The sequence below is a fragment of the Fundulus heteroclitus genome, chromosome 3 (genome assembly GCF_011125445.2).
Source record: "Fundulus heteroclitus isolate FHET01 chromosome 3, MU-UCD_Fhet_4.1, whole genome shotgun sequence".
In the NCBI taxonomy this organism is placed as follows: Eukaryota; Metazoa; Chordata; class Actinopteri; order Cyprinodontiformes; family Fundulidae; genus Fundulus; species Fundulus heteroclitus.
Genome location: NC_046363.1, coordinates 21124753 through 21142887, shown reverse-complemented (window position 1 = coordinate 21142887; position 18135 = coordinate 21124753). Strand labels below are relative to the sequence as shown.

The 18135-nt window shown below is 39.8% G+C and overlaps 1 protein-coding gene across 6 annotated transcripts in view; it reads left to right on the top strand.

The window, feature by feature from the left end:
• fhod3b (formin homology 2 domain containing 3b) overlaps positions 1-18135 on the top strand; it is a 132149-nt gene that overhangs the window by 58367 nt on the left and 55647 nt on the right. For all 6 annotated transcript variants that reach the window (XM_036132566.1, XM_036132553.1, XM_036132586.1 and 3 more), the window contains exon 4: positions 17126-17193. In XM_036132566.1, the coding sequence (XP_035988459.1) occupies positions 17126-17193 (68 nt within the window). The remainder of the gene's footprint in view (positions 1-17125; positions 17194-18135) is intronic.

Below are 18135 nucleotides of genomic sequence, written 5' to 3'. Positions count from 1 at the left end.
AGTAAAAATGAAGAAAAAAATATACAAAGAATAACATAATTGCAAAATAACAAATTCAGGAAAAACTTTCTAATGCATTTTTTCAACATTAAACTTGAAAGCAATACTTACAGCAGTTAATGTATATACTGTATGTTAGAACAGTGCAAAGTACTTCCAGTGACAATATATACTGTTTACTGTACTTTCATTTGATCTCCAAATAGCTAAATTAAAATAACATTAAAATAACAAAGCTGGTGTACAAGTAAAATGTTGCACTTTAACATAAACTCTAGGTTTTTCTCTCTCTGGTGCATTTTTGGTCAAAACACGTTATGTTCTTTATTCGTGAAGTTAAGTAAGAGTAACGATACTTGAGTAATGTTATGACTCAAGTAAAAGTAAAAAGTACAGTGCCGTAAACCTACTCCTAAAAGTACATTTTGCTCAAAAAGCTACTCAAGTAAATGTAACTGAGTAAATGTAACTAGTTACTACCCACCTGTGGTTCAGGGGAATATGCATTGCTATTTTTCTGCCACAGACCACATTTTTCACAAAACCCCAAAAGTTTTAATGTTACCAAATCTTAAACAAGTTCAAGAATTGTGAAAATATCTGCAAGGCACAGTAGCAGCAGTTAAGAATAATTTTAAACTTGGAGAACAAAAACAGTTTCTATTAAAATTAAGCCTTTGAACTAAGTTGAACAAGTTGCAACGAGTGTACAAAGTTAAAGAATTACTTTTTTTTAACTTCAGCATGTTTTAATTGACTAAACTCATGCAAAGCTTTTTACTCATATTTCTGTCTCAGTGGGTTTAATGCAAGCAGGCATACATTTCACCCCCTGCTGCGCAGAAAGCTAGACCTTTCACTCTCTTCCCCCCTCTCTAGTCTTCATTATACCAGCCTCTGGCATTAGGATTGTTAAATATGTTAAGTATTCCTCTAATGCATCTAAGTAAAGTTGAAGATAACCCCTTTTTGATACATGTCGTGGAAACATTTTGGATCACTTGCAATTTATGACAAACTTGCAAATATTCTGACGCTTTAAAAGTTTAAACAACTGTCATTATCATGGTGTCTTTATTTTTTTATACACAGCAACATGTTACTGTGTGAAAATACTTTTTCTCGTTTTAAAAGGCTGCAAACATCTCTTATCTGTGTTATCCTGGAAGAAGCACGAATGTCCAACCACCAAATGCGAGAACACCCAGGCTTTTATAAACGAAGGTCCAGTCTTGTTGAGGGATGACAAAGTCTTAAAACCACTTCCCCAGACTAATCCTTCTGCCTCCTGTTGATGCTTTACAATGTCAAATACATTTAGCAACAGATTCCCCTGAACTGGGATGTTTTTTTTTTAATGAGTAGCCCCTTTGATATTAAATACTTTTGAGACTCTTATCCAGCGAAATGCAGTTTCCCCTTTTTACAGGGTGCACACTTCCTAACATCCTCATACCACAGATAGCTTCGCATTACTTCAAGATGTAATGTGATGTTGTTGACATAATGTTTTTCAAAGCTTCGGGTGATTATCTTGTCACTATCTCAGCCTTTTTTCCGCATTGCATTTTTTTTTTGTGATATGACGGCTAGCTTTAGCTAAATAAGGTAAGAACGCTTTGCATTCTTTCTTGCTAAGAGATGGCTGATCTGCTATAGTGCTGTGAGCCAGAACGGCCTTTTATCCTATCAGAAACTGAGGGCGCTGTAGGTGTGCCAGCCAATCCCTCTCCACGCTGACACTGTCATGCTGTGGGGATGCATGACTGGCTCCTAATAGTGGTTTTCCACAATCTCCTCACTGTGATTTACATTGCTAGGGCATGTTTGTTGAAGGCCAGGTATGTCCCTCTTTAAAGTGGGCAGACGTTCTCTCATCTCAACTTTCACCGAAGCAGTGATTTTCCCCTCTTTGTCTTGGGTTTAGTCAATGTAGCTCTGAGCTGCCATCGCTGTTTTTTTTTTTTTTTTTAGGTAGAGTGTTGTCGTCATACATGAGTCATGACATTTGTGATTTTTAAACAAAATAATATGCTATATAGTCAGTGACTCAAAATAAAATTAATGTGGAAAACTCATGGACTTGGAGACATTCGTGATTCTGTAATGCTGATGTTTTTATCATCATTGTTGCAAAGCAAAGCGGTTCCTGCCCTGACTTAATTCGCTTACTTGAGATTATTTATATTAGAAGTACATAATTCTCCCCAATAAAGTTCACTTTCTTGTAAAAAATTAAGTGGGTTCTCTCTCATGGGAAAGAGGGGAAATCACACAGAGCTAAGAGTCTCATGCAATATACCTTACCATTCCTTCCAGTTTTTACTTGGCAAAGCATAATCTCAAAGGTGGCTCAATCAGTAGATTATTCATTTAGTATTTGAGCTCAAATATGTAGAATCCCATTGCCTTTTTTATTAGATTAAAATATGATAAAATTGTGCCAGTTAGATAAATACATTAGAATACCACCAAGAATCTAAATTATCTGAAAAAGTGAAACTAAATTATGTAGATTTCTTCAAATTTTTTCAAAACTTTTTATAGACGATTTATTGATTGCTAATGAAAAACACAAATCAAACATACCAATGGAAAGTTGAATGGCAGGGGGAAACAATGTCGTCGCAAAAATATGTACAAAATCACGGGTAACTTCTGCTTTTAGCAAAGCCAGTTCAAGATATTGGGGAAGATTCATGAGACGTGAACAGCAGCTGGAGACACTGCTTCAAGAGGCACTTGACACAGAACTATCAACTAAACTGACTTAATCTGTCAAAGTCCTTATGTTAAGTCACTCCTGACCCAGAGACAACATCAGAAGGGCCTTACCTGGCCTAAGGAGAATATGTCTGGACCATTGTTCAGGGCTTCAACGTCCTTTTGTCAGATGAAAACAAGTCTTGCATTGCATTTAGCAGGTCAAGACTCTTAAAGGAAATGTTTTAGAGGCACATGATCCAGGTTGCTTGAAGTCAAGAGGGAAGTTTTCAGTCAGTGAAGACCTGGTGAACCCTGTCCTCTGCTGGTGTTGTTTCAGTGAATGAGCCACAGCATAACGATTTTACCCAGGAATGACTAAGGTGAAGCAACAAAGTTGAAGAGAAGCTAGATTTACTGTAGTTGTCTGTAAAACAAAGAAGATTGCAGGTTTTGTATCTGAATGTATCATAACTGATGTCCAACACATTGCACTGGTAGAGCTTGCCAGGGTAGGTTTTACTAGACACCCTGTAAAAAGATTTTTTTTTAATCTGAGCTCAAAAGAAAAGAAAACAACAGACAGAAATGTTTTCATGCCAAATGGCAATCATTGACCGTACATGTTTGGCATGCTGAGCAAGTATTTAATCCTTATCTGCCAGCGCCAACAAGAACAAGAAATTTCTGATATTATCTATGAGAAATAGAAATGTGAACACATCCATCATTAGGCTATGTTGAGTAAGAAAATAAGAAAAAAAAGAAGCCATGTTGATTGTTAATTTGTTCCACTTGGACAAACTGGTTCTGTCTAGAGGACAAAACAAATCGGAGCTATTTGACAGCCTCTGTCAAGCGAGGTTTCTAATCCTTTCAGAGGCTCATCTAAATATAAATGTCTATACCGCAAACATCTTCTTAACAGGATATGGAAATAGAAATTTGGCATAACCATCTCATCTGAGCCATCAAAAACATTTATCATTAGTGCATCAGGTCTAACCAACTTGGTTGCATTTGCAATAACCTTTAGGGTCATCAAGGGCTAGGCAAAACCTTTATGACAAAGACAGACTTCTTTGATATTCTCTGTAATGTAAAGTGGACTACATAGTTTATTTTCAATTGCTGTTTTTGGTTTAGAAAGGGAAATATTAAATGCTACTGTGAAAAAAAAACTCCTTTAGGCAAAAAACTGCACTATGACCTTCGGTTTGTCTGTTGATGAAGACTTAACGTTCATTGGGGTTGACAGAAGCCACATGTGTCATTTGTGTCCAGTCTTTAAAGATTAAAATGATGTGACTCACCAGTTTTTTATTTATTTATATATGTATTGCAAGTTAAATCATTACTGCGGCGTTTACCGATTGTATCGCGTATAGCAGAGCTCATCGTGAAGCCTTAGTTGATTGTGTTTTATTAAGAAATAGGTTATGTAGTAGAAGCATTACAAATTCCAGCATTTTTGATGGTAAATGTTGACATATTTAAATCTCAGTGTATGAACTTGTGAAACCTGAACTGGAATGGTCTACACTGGTGGGATCCCAACATGATGTGGGATTTATGCGCCTGTGAAGGATTCAAAGTTTTCTCATAAATATTTTCAAATGTTGTCTCCTTCTCGTGAACCCAACATTGTGTATTGTCTTGTCTCATGCACTGGTTGTAATATTACACCCTTAGTGTAAATCCCACTGAATAGCTTCAACAAACCTTGTCCTGTTTATGCAAAGATGATCCATTTTATATGTCAAGCTATAGTGTCTTGCAAAGTTTATTTGTTTTTAACTTTGAGCTTTTTCACAATCTTTTAGAGTACAGCCACATAATTAAATGTATTCATTAGGATTTTATTTTATAGACCAACACAAAGTCACGCATAATAGCAAAGTTTTAGAAAAAAGGAAACATTGATTTTATTTTACTTATAAATGAGATCCAAAAAGTGTGGCATGCATTCATATTCGGGGCTATGTCCCCACCAATGTTGTATGCCTAGAGAATGAAATGATTCATTCTTCTTTGCAAACCAGCTCAAGCTCAGCCCGATTGATGGAAAACATCTGTGAACATCAAATTTACTGTCTTCCTCCGATTCTGAATTGGATTTAGGTCTGAACTTTGACCTTTGAACACATGAATATGCAGTGAAATTCTACCCCAGCCTTAAGTCTTTTGCGGCTTCTAATAGTTTTTTTTTTCAGGATTGCAGTGGACTAAGCTCCCTACCTGAGTAGAATGCCATATTCTCACCCTTTCTTGTTGCATCTCTTCAAAGCTCAGATTGTTGTTGTGGACTCTTACACTTCTAGTTTCTCTACAACTTTATCTGTAACCTGTCTCCTGTGTTTCTTTGTCTATATGATTTAGTTTGTTCCCTGATGTTCTCTAACAAACCTATGAGGCCTGCACAGAACAGCTGGATTCAAACGGAGACTAAATGCTCTTTTAATTTGACCTGAAAAGTTGACCTGGTTGCCCTGGATTTTATTTGGAGGCATTAGTCTAAAGAGGGCTGAATTAAAAAAAAAAAAAAAAAAAAAGAAATAAACAAAGGGGGCGGAATCCCTGTTGGACATTTCAGATTTTTATCTGTGAAAACCATTTTAATACATGTTTAAGATTCCTTCCAGCTGACAACAAAATGCATTGAAGTTTGCGTCGGGTGCATAACACGATATGGAAGCTCACAGGGTTTCAATACGTTTTCACCGTTTTAATATGTTCATGTTTGCAAGGCACTGGAATTATCTAGTTATATTCCAATGTGGTAAAACAGGGAGAGACCAGCTTAAGAACCGTAGCTACTTTGGTGGAAAACCTGTAATGCAGGACAAGAGGAACCACATGTCCACCCTGAAAAATACATTAAAAAAAACACGTAAAAGGAACTGGGGGGAAGGCTGCAATGGATCCCGTTTGTGCAGAAACCAGGTGTTTCAACATCCCTTTTCCATTAAGGGCAGTCAGTCACCGGGTGGCCGGTATGGAAATAAGATGGTGTACTGTGACACATGTGTTTGCTTCCTATTCATAGAGCCCAATCTGAAATAGATGTGGTCTCGACTCAGCTGTGTTTATTGGATGGAGTTCGCACTGGTGCAGTCCCCCACGTGTCAGGTTGTCAAGAAGAGGGGGGAGCAGAGGAAAGTCAGGGGCAGAGAGGCCAAGAAAAGTGAGAGAAAACCAAACTAGGTTAAGGTATTTTTTTTAAAACACCTTTTGAATCATTAAAAAAAAGCTCTATTTAATTGCAGGTCAGAAAAGGAAAACCTTTTTTTTTATTTTAAGCGCCATAAAACTCAAAAGAACTTGGCATTGTGGACCTGCACTTTTATGGATCAGCATATAAAGATCCCGACATAAAATAGAAGTAGACCATACGTGCTCACATGTGATAGCTAAATATATGGACTGAGAGTTAAAATCTTACTCTGTAGGCATCTGGCCCCGCATCTATGTGCACGTTTTACTGTACAAAGAAAAAAAAGCTGTTTGGCTCAGACGTCCGCGCGAGCAACACGTGTGGAGCAGCCTGGATCCATCTCTCTGCACAGAGATCAGTCAGTCACCAGGACAATGCTAAGGAAGAAACCAAAGCGGTAGGTTTAAGGAATACTGCCACAACAGCAACCACCTCAAACAGCTCCGGTTCGGTCATTGATCATCTAGTTTATATCTGTGTCAGGCTTTTGTCTGGCCTGCTCAGTGGGTCCCTACTTTTACTTGTGCTCTCCGCTCCGCCACATAATCTGTGTATCGGCTCTGGCGAGTGTGGAGGAAAGCGAAAGGGTGCCCACAAAGAAAGCAGGAGGCAATAAAAGAAGGGTATGTACATGGCGTTGTGAGGGTCACCCCCACCTGGTAGCTAAGGAATGACTCATTAGAGAAGCAGGCACTAATAAAAGATTTGTCTGTCCTCACGTCGGCCTTGCTGTCACGGCTCTCTCCTCGTCTGAATTCTGCAGATTCCACCGTCACTTTGCTCCGCTGCCTCTCGCGCTCCGCGTCAGATTTTTATCGCCTCGGTAAATTTGCAAAGTGTTTATAACGGGAGCTCGCCTGCGGGCCTTAATGAAGGCTCTGCTCATCAGTTGTTCTCTCTAAACAAGAGGCGGACGCACAGAAGTATTCACGCTGCTTGAACTTCCAACCTGAATGTTTTTTTGTTTTTTTTCACGAGGACTTTGTGGGCTTGACCGCCGCAAAGTATCGCATATGGTTTGCAAGATCTGTTTCAAATAAAAATCCAAAGAAAATGTGCCATCCAGCCCTCAATACCCCCTTTAATAAAATCCATCAGTCACCTGATCAGTAACGCACCAAACTGATTCTTCTCCAAGCCAAGAGAAATGCCGCTGTCACCTTCCAGAGGGGATCTCTGTAACTGACGTGTGCATAAACTTTTACTCAGTGCCAGCAAACAAAGCAATTTTCTTAATCTCACCGTGAGTGGTGCTGAGCCGTATGGGGCAGGGTTGGTGTTTATCAAAGCACGCTCTGGTGTCACAAAGCCTGCAGCCGGATCGAATGGCCCCGCTCTGTAATTCGATCTCCTCCCGGCTCCCAGCGGGCTGTGGATGTCGTGCACTCTGCAGCGGCGTGAAGAGAAGGTTTGGGTTCGGCATCTGGAGGGGAAGTCGAATCAAAACGAATTACCGTGGTTTATTTGCACACCCCTAACACTGTCATTAACATCCTTGAAGGAACACGTGTCCTCGCTCCAGAGACAATTTATTTTGGAGTCTGCAGGATCGTTGGTTAAAATGCTTTTTTATAGCGCATTAAGAGCAAACACAGTTTGACTCCCGGTCTGCCGTTGTTAGGCCTTTTTTTTTTTTTTTTTTTTTTTTTTTCCATCGGTAGGTTAAGTGCGTATTTGTTGGTTTTAATTTCTCTTTCTTTCCATAACTTTTACTCCCCGTTGGTCCTCTGCAGGCTTCCTGTGAGGCTTGCTGCCAGTGACACGGGCTTCTTCGGTCTGTGTGGCCTGACTGTGTTTTCCTTAATCCAAACCATTATGCCCATATGTCTTCTATCACAAGTTCCAAAGCATTTTGAATAAACTCTAGGGAATGGGAACAAATTAATTAATGCCCCCCCCTCCCTCTGTGCAGAGTGTGCGTCCTCATGTTCACACTTGCTCCTTCTGCTAAATGTACAACCCCTTTTTTTCAATCTAGTGTTTATGCTGTGCTCACAAGTCAAACATGTTCAAATCGATCTGCGCCTGAGTGCTATTATCTGCTTTTATTGACCCATCATTCACCTTACTTTACAGCTCTAGAGGAAACCTCAGACCGCAAAATAGCATGCTGTCGTCCAATGCATCCTCTGGGCGGTCTTCCACCTTAATTTCTCGTTTTTCTTCTTCATAAACTTGGGCAACTTTGCTTACAGGGCAAGAAAGAAGCAAAGGGAGCATGAGAAAATGACGTTGTTGTTCTTTTGTGCTTCGTGACTGCGCGTCGTAAAACTCGAGCGCTTCTTGGGAAAATATAAGGGGCAGAAAAGGAAAGATGTTTCCTTTCATCCTTCCGCATGCCAAGCAGAAATGTGGCAAACATGAGGCTGCAGTCTCACAGATGGCTACAGTTTGGCTGACCTCAGCCTGCACATTTCACGGACTCCATCGCCGTTACTGACCAGTGGGGGAAAAAAAAGGTTTGTCTCTCTGTGAGACGGGTCTAAATCCAGCCATGGGCAGGGCTCTGGCTCCTGACTGACTAACCAGCTATAACCAAACCAGACCTTTTGTTTTACTGCCATCTCCACACCTATTTGCATCTTTGGTGAAAGTGTTTTTTTTTAAACAACTAAAGTAATTTAATCTTGCACTGCGGTAGCATCATGTTGTGAAAGTTTTACAACAATTCAGCCTTTAAACTGACCACATTAGATTGGTGGGGTGAAGAGAGAAATAAAGACGTTATTTTTATGTCACTAAGTGGGTCCTCTAGTAATTTAGATAAAGTGAATAGAAAGCACGTTTGTAATCTACAGTTTGCTTCACTTTTCTAAATTGATCAATGTGCCACATAACTTCCTGTTTCTCTGTGATGCGAACAGACAAGAAGCTCCACTTTTTTTCTTAAGCACTCTTAAAAATGGGAAAGATGGGAGAACATGCCAGTAAAGTAAGTCAGAAGTGTGTTAATTTTCACACATCTGGAAATGCCTACTTAGCCATCTAATCTGGATATCTACAGCCATAGGAATAATAAGTGTTAAAACTGGAGTAGTGAAAAAGAACGATGAACGACGACACACAGTTATGTTCCAAATTTGAAAAAGATGGTAAAGGAACCTCAAACTGCAGCAAAGAGTAGCATCTTGCAATCAACAAGTCTCCATTACAAACATAAGACCCTATATCTAGATACCATTAAGTTTCTTGAAAGACATGCCAGGAAATGTTATGTTTTTTATTCTCACTTCTACTCTGACTTTTCTTGGAATCGGGTGCTTTGGTCTGATGTCTCTGCGGCTACGTTCACACTGCAGGTCTTGATGCTCAATTCTGATTTTTTTGCTGAAATCAGATTTTTTTAGATGGCTGTTCCTATTACTGTTAAATGTGGCCGCCATCATACTGCTGTCTGAACAGTTCAAAGCCTGCAAAGCGACCCGCATGCCCAGATAACAGAGGGAGACGTCACAGAGCAATGAACTGTCTGCAGAAGTAATGGTGAATGTAATTGTTTCTAGAATCGTTCAATAAAGTTTTGTTTAAACAAATAACCTCAAAATAGGAAAGAAATGCAGAAACTGGCAGGCGTCTCTCCTTGTTATTATCAGAAAGCTGTTGAGCAATGAGAGCCGACAATATTAAGGCCACATCATAGCAAGATGCAATAAGGTAAGAAGAAGGCAGCAGAGCTATTAACAACGGCCTTATATGGAGCTCTAACTGCTACTATTGTGTGTGCAGACAGCAGAGTGATGTGAAAGATGGATAAAATGCAACATGGCCGCTCAGACTATGGACGCTTTGAAAAATATCCGATATGTATCAGAATTTGTGTGGAGTTGGCACAAATCAGATTTTTTTCACACTGCCATGAAAAAGACAGACTTCACACTGCTACGTTCACACTGCATTTCCATGCAGTGTGAACGTAGCCTAAGACTGTGGAGTTTTAGCAACAAACGCTCCAGATGAATCTGCCATAAACAAAGGATTTAAAGTGTCTTATGCCTATTGTCAAGTGTGATGGTGGATCTGTGATGTTGTCGGGCTCTTTATTAAACAAAAGCCCCTGGGAGCTTTTTCAGATTGCATGGCATCGCCAACTCTTTGAAATACTGGGACATTTTAAACATTTCCTTTTTTCAGGAAACTTAAATGGGTCACATTTTTTCTTTCAGCTGGGTGATGATCCAAATCTTCAACTCAACATAGGTTTTGGTTTATGTTTTTCATGGCCACCTCCGTCTCTAGACCTCAGTCTTATAGAAAAGCTGTGGGGTGAGCTGAAGAACACAGAGCGTAGGAGGTGACCCACGACTCTGGACAGTATAGAGAGATTCTCTCCTGAATTGTAATTAATGTCTTTTTTATTTAATCCGGCAACTTTTCATCCAACGTTTGTAATCTAGCAGCCCATCAGTAACTTACAATGTAGTTTTTTAGCATTCTTGACCTTTTACAGGACCACTACATCATTCAATCACGCTTTAACATATACGGTTGTATTTGGTTACTGATATTAAGTCACAGTTTCTGGTCCCACCACAATGTGAGAGAATACAAGCCAAAGATGACCATACCAACCTTTATTTGTTACCTACATCTACATCTACATCTACATCTAACAAAAACGCTAAGTTGATGCTTGACATAGAGGGAGTCCTGGTGTTTTCTATTGGTTTGGCAGTTGTTATTATTAATAAGAGGATATTGTGATTGATTATCTAAAGTTTGAGCCCCTGCTCCTGAATCATTGTTTCCTCTCGCTGTTATAACGAACTGTTGTCGCCTCAACCTACATTAAAGCTGTTGATTTTACTGTGGATTACAATAAAAATTTTATACACACATCAGGGTACTGTGTAAAAGATCCTCCTCCTGTACTTTCAGGTTGACACATCTACCAGAGAAAGTAAACACAGTTTAATTTACACCAGTCTGCGTGAGGCTTTCCTCCCCAGTGGGGTCCTTGTGGGTTTTCTGGCTGTGCTTTGGATTTGGTTTATGTGGTCCGCCTGCTGCGCGATGCATGAGCAGTGGTAGTCATCCTGTTCATTTTATAGCACTCTCTGGGAATGAAGGCATGCGAACAGATGAGTAACTAAACATTTTAAAGAGTTTGCAAGATGGAAAATGAGCAAGGGAACGACTCAAAGTCAAACAATTTTTCAGAATTTGTTAGCTGTCAAACAATGAGGGATGTAGCTTGGTTTGAAGTTCAGATTGGCATACAAAGTTAAATAAAAAGCAACCCATGACTCAGAAAGTTAAAATAAGGATCTGGAATGCACTGGGGTGGATTCAAAGAACTGAAAAGTGTTTGAAGCAACACAAAGCCAGTTTGCTTTTTAAAAATCGTCTTCTCAGGAAGGCGACTTTTAAATGATGATGAGGCTGACACATCATCGAGGCTATGAGCTGTCTGAGGACATCAACTCACCACAGCAGCTTTTTTTATCCTTACTGTCTATATTTAGGCACCTTCATGATGATGACAGAAGTGTCAGCATTATAATCACGACAGTCACCTACGTCATGCACCTACGGTGCATTTGCTGAGAATCCTCAATGTGTGGTTCTCTGTAACAGCAAAGTTATTCACTCTATTCAGGTTTAGTGGAACTGAATGTGAAGCTAAGTAAAATGACTTTTTTCTTAGATATTAGAGAAGATCGTTCTAATGTTAAGAAATGGAGCAGCTCAGCACAGCCACTTACCAGCTTCAAGAAATACCAAAAGGTCACATTTTTAGAATTGCGCTGAAGTTTTTCGTCATCTTAAACTCAATTTAACATGATGGCACAGACGATATGGGATTGACATTTAGCATTTAGAGTCAAACTTCAATCGAGCTTGATGGTCAGATAACCCGGCCAAATAAGTAGTTGATATTTTTGTAAAGTTTACGATGTAAATCAAAACAGAATTTGAATATTTGAAAATTAAGCATTAAATTAATTAAAAACTCCAGCTCAGTATTTAAAACAACATGAGTTTCAATTCATTTAAAATAATTAAATTAAATTGTATTCATATAGCACCAATTCACAACACATGTCATTTGTGTTGTGAGTTCAACTCAAGGCACTTTTTAAAGTCAAATCAATCAAATCATACAGACAGGTTGGTCAAAAAGTTTCCTCTCTAAGGAAACCCAACAGATTGCAAAGAGTCTTTGAAAAGCAGCATTCACTCCTCCTGCATGGCTTTGCAGCAATCCCTCATACAGAGCATGCACGCATGCAAATAAGTGTCATGAGTCGAGGAAAATATTGGCACTCACAGACCGTTTACATTATGCTTTATCAGTCCAGAGAAGGGCCAGACGCATTGCCACAGATCCTACCCACCCGGGCTATGCACTGTCTGCCCCTCTTCCATCAGGGCAAGTTTCAGGAACATCACATTCAAAACAAACAGACTTAGAAACAACTTCTCTGCATAAGCTGTAAGGGTTATCGCCCCCTGCTGAGAAGACTGAGTCTGTACAAGTTACAGTATCAGTACTGTGAATGCATATTTTTTTGCACACTCTTAACTATCAGAAAGGTTAAGGAAGTGGAGGGTGGTGAACCTATTGGCCCAGAGGAACTTGTAGCTATCTCCTTTGACTGAATCCAGTTTATTACAATCCAATACAGTCATATTGTCATATTAAGATCAAAAGACCCAGTTGTTTATGTTATGCCAATTGGTATAATGTTGTCTAAGGACAATTGCATCAAATCATTTGTTTTGCAGCAATCCTACCTCTGAAGTAACCATTTCCTTTTTGCAAATAGAAACAATTACACAGTGTTATACATTTTTACAGTTTAGTTTTTAGTTTTAATCCAGTGGAGCTATGGTAGTTTTTTTCTGAAGGTTATCATACCCTCACAAACTCACATGATGAAGAACCAGCGACATGACTGGAGGCTGCATGATGAAAACAGCAGTTGAAATATTAGTCGTACGTTCAGCCAGTGTAAAGTTATATGGCTGCCACAGTTTGTTTATTTAGCTATCCAAGCTGTAATAGCCGGGATCACATTAAAATCAGCCAGACTATTTTATGTCTGCCTTTGTTCTCCAAGCCTGCTTTGCCCAATGCTAAAGTATATGGCGAATGTTGTAAGATATTGAGTTTGATGTTTTTAGTATGGTTTCATATGCACATTGATTTGGGTCCCAAACATTTCCTGTGGATAAATAAGCTCCCAGGTTTCTTCCTAAATAAGGAAACGGAGAGGGCCCCGTTCTTTTGGGTGCATATCTGTGCCAAGTGGTATGGAACTAATCTCCACTGAGTTATTTCTCATTAAACACGGGCCTCTGGGAGGAACATCGGTGTGTGGACCGCGCATTGGGGACAGCGAAGGAACTGTCTGTTCCTGCAGATGGGCTTCGCCTAATGCGGGGCTGGAATAACTTTCTGACAGTTTTATCGCAGTCCAAACGACATGGCTAAGTAGAGGAGCACAAGCCCTTTTGTGCAAATGGCAGCAAAAAAGTCGTGCGTGGAAGAATTTGTCTGTCTCGCCGTCGCTGATTGACACCCTCGCACAGGAACAGTCGGTGGGTTTCGGTCGAACTCAACAGCAACGCGTGTACTGATTCGTGAGCCAGGCAGACCCATGCCAGACTGCTCAGCAATGTTGGGTGTAATTTGTCCGCTGACTGATTAATGACCAGTGTCCACGTGGACACTGAACAGTCAAGACTTTTAGAAGGAAAAAAGAGCTCTGATTAAAGTCGGGGTTAAGTATGACTACAAATCAAGCTGGCTTTGTGTTGACTAGGTGTGATGAGTAACCCAGACTTATTACCTCTGTCCTTCCACTTCAGTGATCAGAGAGTTTGTCTGTTTAAAGACCCCCTAATCCAAACTTTGAGTCATCTTCCTGCGGTTCAGAGCAACCGAGCTGGCTATACCTCCAGGAGGGAGTGGTATTATTTTAAAACCTTATGGCATCAGGGAAACGCTTAGAATAAGATGTGTTTAGCTTTGATTTATTTGATGTGTAGGAGGTTTGCCGTTTTTATACCCCTCAGTTTGATAGTTCCCTAATAATGAAGTTAGAATGAAAAATGTGAGTCCAAAAAAAAAAAAAAAAAGATGCAACTACAAAGATGTGTCAGTTTTATGGCAAGTTTTAAAAATACATCGCAACCTCAACTTGCAACAGCCAGGGGCCCCGAGCTGAAAAGTTCCAGCGAGGCTTCCTTCCTGTTATTTATAAAGACATAAATCAGCAACATCACACAGCTTCCCCTGATGATACCTCTGGAGTTACAGAACACCGGCAGTGATTTGGTGTGACTACCCCATGAAAACCAGTAGTCATCTACTCACCAGGAGGCTGAACCACATAAAGCCCTGCATGCAGAAAACATTAAGATCTTAAAATTTGGAACAAGATGTCTTCGTGATTTATGAAACTCTGGTTGTAGGTGATAGCGTTTACAGGGCTGTTTTATTATGGTGTGCAAAGTCAATTGAATCAGACTCTCTTGCATCTTAGTTAATTAAGTAATTAATCAAGAAATCAATTGGTTTTTAGTAATTCAATTTGAAAAGTAAAATACATACACCATATGCATTCATTGTACGCAGAATACTATATTTCAGGTGTTCATTTCCGTTTTAATAACTATGCCTTGCAGCATTTAGTTTTTCCAAAAATTTTAATATGACATAAGACCAAAGGGGGTGAAAAAAAAGATTTCTAAAACTGAAATGTAATATTATGTTCTACCCAATCCTGAGAAAGACTGCTGACTTGGCAGCTCATCGCATAAGAACCTGGCTTTTCACAGACTCCTGTATACAAACATATTAAGATGATGTTCTGTGAAAGGAAAAAGTGTGGTAAAAATCTGCACTGACAACAGGCATAACAATCCTCTCATGGGTGCAGTTATATATCATGCTGTATGCAATTTATGTATATCAGTTTAACTTTTTGAATTCAATTATTGAAATGTATGTATCTGTTTGATGATATTTTATTTGGTTGAAATATAACTGTGAGGTCAGATTGCAGTAAACCTTTATCTCCAGTGCCTTGTCTAGGATTGACTTCTGTTCTGTCTCTCTTCGAGGTCGGTTGCGTTTTTCTCTCCGTTGGTAATTTTTAAAGAGAGTATTTTCTATGACTCGATCCAATCAACTGTCCACTGTCGCTGTGTGCTTGTTCAAAGGAGGGATTTCAGCAAAGTCATCAACTCGATGACAACGAGACAGTTTTCTTAGGCATAAAGCTTTTTTTCTCTATTGGCATGACAAATTGGATTTGACTGCATTGTTTTATAACAAAGATTGAATAGGAATGGTCTTGGTCTGGATTTGAATGGTTCTATATGATCGAATTGACTGTATATTTTATGCCTTTTATTATGTATATGCCATATGCAGGTCCTATATAAATGCAAAGTCACTCTGTCTTTTTCCCATCTGTTAAATTTTAACTGTTAATACAGATGGGGATTTAAAATGTGATGGTATTCGCTTAAAGAACAGTGTGGTCACTGGGATATTTATTGTGTTTTTATTTGATTTCTTTTGCACCTAATACTGATTGATTGTGCTCAAGTTTAAATAGCTTGCATCTCCCTCCTTAATCACTCAAATTCCATCTATGTTGGTTGGATAAGTTCCTAGTTATTGCCCCCTTGGTTACTTTTCTGGGATCCCCAGAAAGTTAATAATGAAATCCTATACATAATATAACAATATTATTGTTTTTGCACTGATATAATTTTTTTTACATGTTGCATGATTAAAATAAGGACAACATATTTTGGTTTTCTGCAGCTTTGGCAAACGCTATGGTGGGACTGGTTGTCTTCCAGTGTCAGTGGCAAATGTGCTTAACAAAACGGGGGAATATGTGATATTAATCAGTCAGCGGAATATGTGATATTCCCCTGATTTACTTGATTTGATTAATAGCATGACAAGCCACATATGGTTCAGGCTATGACAATTATACAGAGACAACAATCATCGGTTGTTACTGCTCAGCAGCTGCAATGCAGGAACACCCATAATTATGAATCCCTGACCTCGTTCAGAAGATTTTCAGGTTTCCATTTTAACATACTGAGTCAGTCTGAATGCTGTGTGTTGTCACAGTCGCGCGCCATGATTAATGGCCTTCGCTATGTGGAAGGCTTCATGAGTGTTGTGAAATCTGTTGCGTTTCACTGGGAATGTTTCACCTTGTCTGATTGAGCGTGTAGAAGTAGAACTGTAAAACTGGCAGGAGTAACAAACGCCGGCCCCCTCTTTGTCTCAGTTCATCAGCTGAATGCACTTACTCCACAGCTGATGAAGCCAACAACAATAATGAAGCTGCCCCAAGTGTCTCCAGTCAACAGTGTGAATTTCTCACACTAAAGAGTTTGCTCAGAGCTGTTTTTAACCCTATTCTGTGTAATGTCTATTAATGCAGCCTCTATTACTCTTTGTAATACCTGATTATTTGTTTCTCCGTGTTGCGTTTGATGGTGTTTTAAGAAGCATGCGGATGTGTGGGAGAGATAAAGGAAAGAATTTAGAGCCACTGCAGAGAGTTTCTTGGGGAATGAAAGGCCTGACCTGCGCCGCTCTGCGTTTCACTGCATTGCACTGCGTGCTGCTGTGTCTGCAACAGCAACGGGCCGGTTTTGCTGAGTCAGAGAGCGATCATACAGCAGTGATGAGTAAGCCACTTTCTTTGCGCTCAACACCGCCTCTCCCTGGTAGACTCTGCAGGCTGCAGAAAGGAAAGGATTGCCAGAGGCGCTGCAAAAAAAAAAAAGAAAAGTCATCATTTGAGGCATGTCGTCGTATCCCTCTTTGCAAGTCACTGCAGTTTCCATAAGTGATTGATGCACGACTTGTTTCTTAGTCTTTGTGGTGGCCAGTGGTTGAAGCTTCTTCCCTTATTTGTATTATTATAGTAAATTGCAGATTGGTTCTTGTTAGCAGGAAGCATCCTCTGTTCACTAACCCCCTGCAGATGTTCTCTGAGCTGCTCCTACTGTTGTTGTATTCTTCATTCCCCTTGTGGGAAAGCTTTCATATTTAGCCACGCATTTCCAACATTGTGTGCATTACATTCACACAACGCAGCGGTTCAAAGGAATATCATTTTATAGTATACAAAAATGCATAATACTTAAAAAGAAGTCAGAGTTAATTTAATCTCTCTTGATACATATTTCTATTAATTCTCTCCTCTTTTTCTGTCCTCACAGAAAAACTCTACAATTCTACAGGACGGGAGCTACGGAGGGCCCTTTTTTCTCTGAAGCAGATTTTTCAGGTAATTCCGTAGTGTTTATGTTGGTCCTTTAAGGTGCCTTGCAAATGTATGTAAAAAGCCATGTTACCCACACAAATTTCAGTTTATTGTATTGCAATTTAGTTTGTGCAATTGCCATGAGCTGCTGGGATCCACAGCTCATGGGAAAATCAGTGAACAGGACAAATATTAGCCCGGCAGTGGACACAACAGGTAGAAGATGTAACTTCATTAACTACCTCTCAAAACACTCTGTGTGGTAGAAAGCTTAAACGGCACATTGCCCTGAACACACCATCCTCACTATTTCAATTCAATTTTATTTATATAGCGCCAATTCATGAAACATGTCATCTCGAGGCACTTTACAAAGTCAAAATCAATCATAATATACAGATTGGTCAAAAATGTCCTATATAAGGAAACCAGTTGATTGCATCAAAGTCCCGACAAGCAGCATTCACTCCTGGAGAAGCGCAGAGCCACAGGGAGAGTCGTCTGCATTGTACATGGCTTTGCAGCAATCCCTCATACTGAGCAAGCATGAAGCAACAGTGGAAAGAAAAACTCCCCATTAACGGGAAGGAAAAACCTCCAGCAGAACCGGGCTCAGTATGAACGGTCATCTGCCTCGACCGACTGGGGTTACAGAAGACAGAGCAGAGGCACAACGAGACAGACAAAAAAGCACAGAAGCACACATTGATCCAGTAATCTGTTCTACATTAGATGGTAATAGCGGGTGATCTGTCTTCCCTGGATGATGTCACAGATAACAGAACGTCAGACCAGGTGTACCTTCTATGAACATGTAGATGGCAGCATCATGTTGTGGGGATGTTTTTCTTCAGCAGGGAAAGGGAAACTGGGCAGAGTTGATGTAAAGATCAATGGAGTGAGTATAAAGACTTGAGACTAGGGCAGAGGTCCACCTTCCAGCATTACAACATCATCCCGAGCTAT